The sequence below is a fragment of the Trachymyrmex septentrionalis genome, unplaced genomic scaffold (genome assembly GCF_001594115.1).
Source record: "Trachymyrmex septentrionalis isolate Tsep2-gDNA-1 unplaced genomic scaffold, Tsep1.0 scaffold112, whole genome shotgun sequence".
In the NCBI taxonomy this organism is placed as follows: Eukaryota; Metazoa; Arthropoda; class Insecta; order Hymenoptera; family Formicidae; genus Trachymyrmex; species Trachymyrmex septentrionalis.
In genome coordinates, this window is record NW_017304248.1 from 294,548 (window position 1) to 297,303 (window position 2,756).

At 27.0% G+C, this 2,756-nt stretch overlaps 1 protein-coding gene across 1 annotated transcript in view; it reads left to right on the forward strand.

The window, feature by feature from the left end:
* The window catches only part of LOC108752905 (E3 ubiquitin-protein ligase RNF185-like), a 12,040-nt gene extending 9,425 nt beyond the window's left edge, over positions 1 to 2,615 (forward strand). The window contains exon 5 of the mRNA XM_018494102.1: positions 2,095 to 2,615. Coding sequence (XP_018349604.1) covers positions 2,095 to 2,192 — 98 coding nt within the window. The 3' untranslated portion in view covers positions 2,193 to 2,615. The remainder of the gene's footprint in view (positions 1 to 2,094) is intronic.
* Positions 2,616 to 2,756: the final 141 nt, after the last annotated feature.

Consider the following 2,756-nt stretch of genomic DNA (forward strand, 5'->3'; position numbering starts at 1 on the left):
TAAAAAATACGATATACTAGATTAAGAACATTCAGCTATTCAATTTTTAAAAAACTAAATTAATTTCGTCGCTGTGATTCGATTTGGATTCGAAGAAAGAAATAAAAATCGATTCGATTTGTTAAAACATTTTGATTTGTACATTTTTAATAATTAGTACTTTTATTTGATTCTGTGATTGCCGATTTTAGCTATTCAGATTGCAAGAGAATTATGAATTCAAGTATCTCTTTTTAATATTTTAACATGTTCACAAATCGTTCTATTGTATATAGCTCAAAATGTAAATAGAAATTAATCTACTTAAAAATATTTTTTATTAATTTGGTCATTTTGCAAGTACATTTTCCCGCTTAACATTGGTTAGAACAATACTAAAAATAGATATAACAAATAGATTTAATAAATTAATATAGATATTTATAGGTTTGGAAAAAGTTATTTTATAAAAGTAATCTATTATCGTTCTTTTTCTAAAAATTACTTTTTATTGTTAGTTTTATTAACATGTTATCATTACTGTTACTAACAAAAATTAACGAATTATTACAACTTTTATTATCTCTTTACCAAATTTTTTAATGACCTCTTTTTTTTGCAGTGATATATCTAATTATTGTTTGTGTTGTTAATTGGTCGGAATAAAGACATCTCTCTCTCTCTCTCTCTCTCTCTCTCTCTCTCTCTCTCTATACTCTATTCAATAATAAATTTACCACTCATTTCGCATAGGAGGCAACATAACGAGGACATTATTTCACCCGTTCAATCTTCTAAGTCTGAGCATGCCATATTTACGTATAAACGTCCACTTTGCCTGCTAAGTTGTCTCCTATATGCAAAGGGTAACTTTCTCGTTGGACAGAGTAAATAACAGTTATAGTTAATCATAACATAATAAAAAACATACATGTTCCATACATATACACTCACTCCCCAAAAAACAATACACTAAAAATTAAGGAAAAATTTACTAAATTTTTAGTGATTATAACTTGATAAATAACAAAGATAAAAATGTTTAAAAATGCAAAACGAAACTTTATACACTTTAAGAATATTTGAATAGCACAATTGTGCTCGGCTATTATTTTAAAACGGTGGATGATAAAGGGAGAAAGCGCAAAATTGATAATCAAAGGTTTGGGGTTTGCGACAGTATATGAAATCATCGTGAATCAGCATTGCATTCGATTTACGGAAAAGTTCCTCTTTGTGACTTAAAAACGGAGTCATATTCATTGAGTAGAAGGCACGTTTTTATTACTCAAAATAATCGTGAGTTAAAAACGTGAGCTGAAAACGGTGAAAAATTTTTATGATATACAAAAATGGTTTAAATTTTAGTAAAATATCAGATGTGTTGCAAAAGATCTAGCTAGCTGAATCATCGAATTGGATCCTAAATATCGTATAATTTAATAACAATAGCTTCGTAAAAAATAATCATAATATAACAAATTCATCAAAAAAAATTTGTTTTAACTTAAGATATTTTTAAAATATTACATATTTATTTATGCATTGAGAATTCTACTGACTCTACGTCTTCGAAATAAACTATAAAAAGTAGGTTAAAATGTATTTTTTAAATAAAAATTATTGACAGTCGAAAGTTTTTAAAAAATTTGGCGAAAATTTATGCGAACACATTATAAAAAAAATTCTTTTCTGATGCGTTTTTCCGTAAAGTTTTTAGTTTTGAAGTAAAAGACATCGTAGAAAAAGTAAATTTTTGCACAAGAAATTCAATATCTGCGAAAAATAATCATAGGAACTTTTTCCAAAAAGCGTTTTAAAGTTTAGAGAGTAAAGTTTACGATAAATACTTATTTGTTAAATATTATCTGATGATGTTCCATTCAGGTAGTGTTTAAAAAAATAATAAAAATATTAAAAGGTCAGTTTTTAATTTTATGTAATTTAGGAAAAAAACATCACAAAGACGCGCGCTTTCTGACACGATAGCAATCGAGGTGTTTTTATTCTGTGAATCCTTTTGCTTGATCACAAGGCATATCACTATATGTATATTGCAATAATAATTAAGAAATAATTAAGATAATAATTTAGAACAAAATTATTCGTTTGCAGCTCCGAGAGGTACACCACAATTTGAGGAAGAGCAATTTTTATCCAAAGTATTTTTGTGGTTAGCAGTGATATTCATCTGCTGGCTGTTAATGGCATAACATTATTTCTAAATCATATACATACCAGTCTGCCCAATAATTTGTAATTTTTGTTTAATGATATCCTGTCGATTTATGATAATCGCAACATTATACATCGGTTTTCATTATGTGATTTTTACAAAGCCTCTTCGAAACAAAGAAATGAAAATACAAATTTACTTCCGCGTATTTAAAAAAAAACTGTGCAACTCTAAAAAAAATTTATTTTTCTCATTTTTACTTTAGAAAAGAGGCAAAAAGTATATTGAACCATTTTTTTGTCCATATAAAACGTTTTACACGATTTCATTGGCATTTACATACTTCGAACAGGATTAAGCTCCAGGCAAAATGCGAGGGAATAGCGATAGCGATAGGAATAACACGATTTTAACTCTTGAGAAATTGAATACATCGAAATATATAGTCTCTGGGTTGAAATCGTTCCCATCACTATCTCCATTTCTTCGCATTATACTTTCTTTTTATTTGGATAATTCTGATATTTTAATATTAATCTTTTTTATGTATATATTATATATAAATATATTATATTCAGAAGAAAGACGTAATAAGCATAAG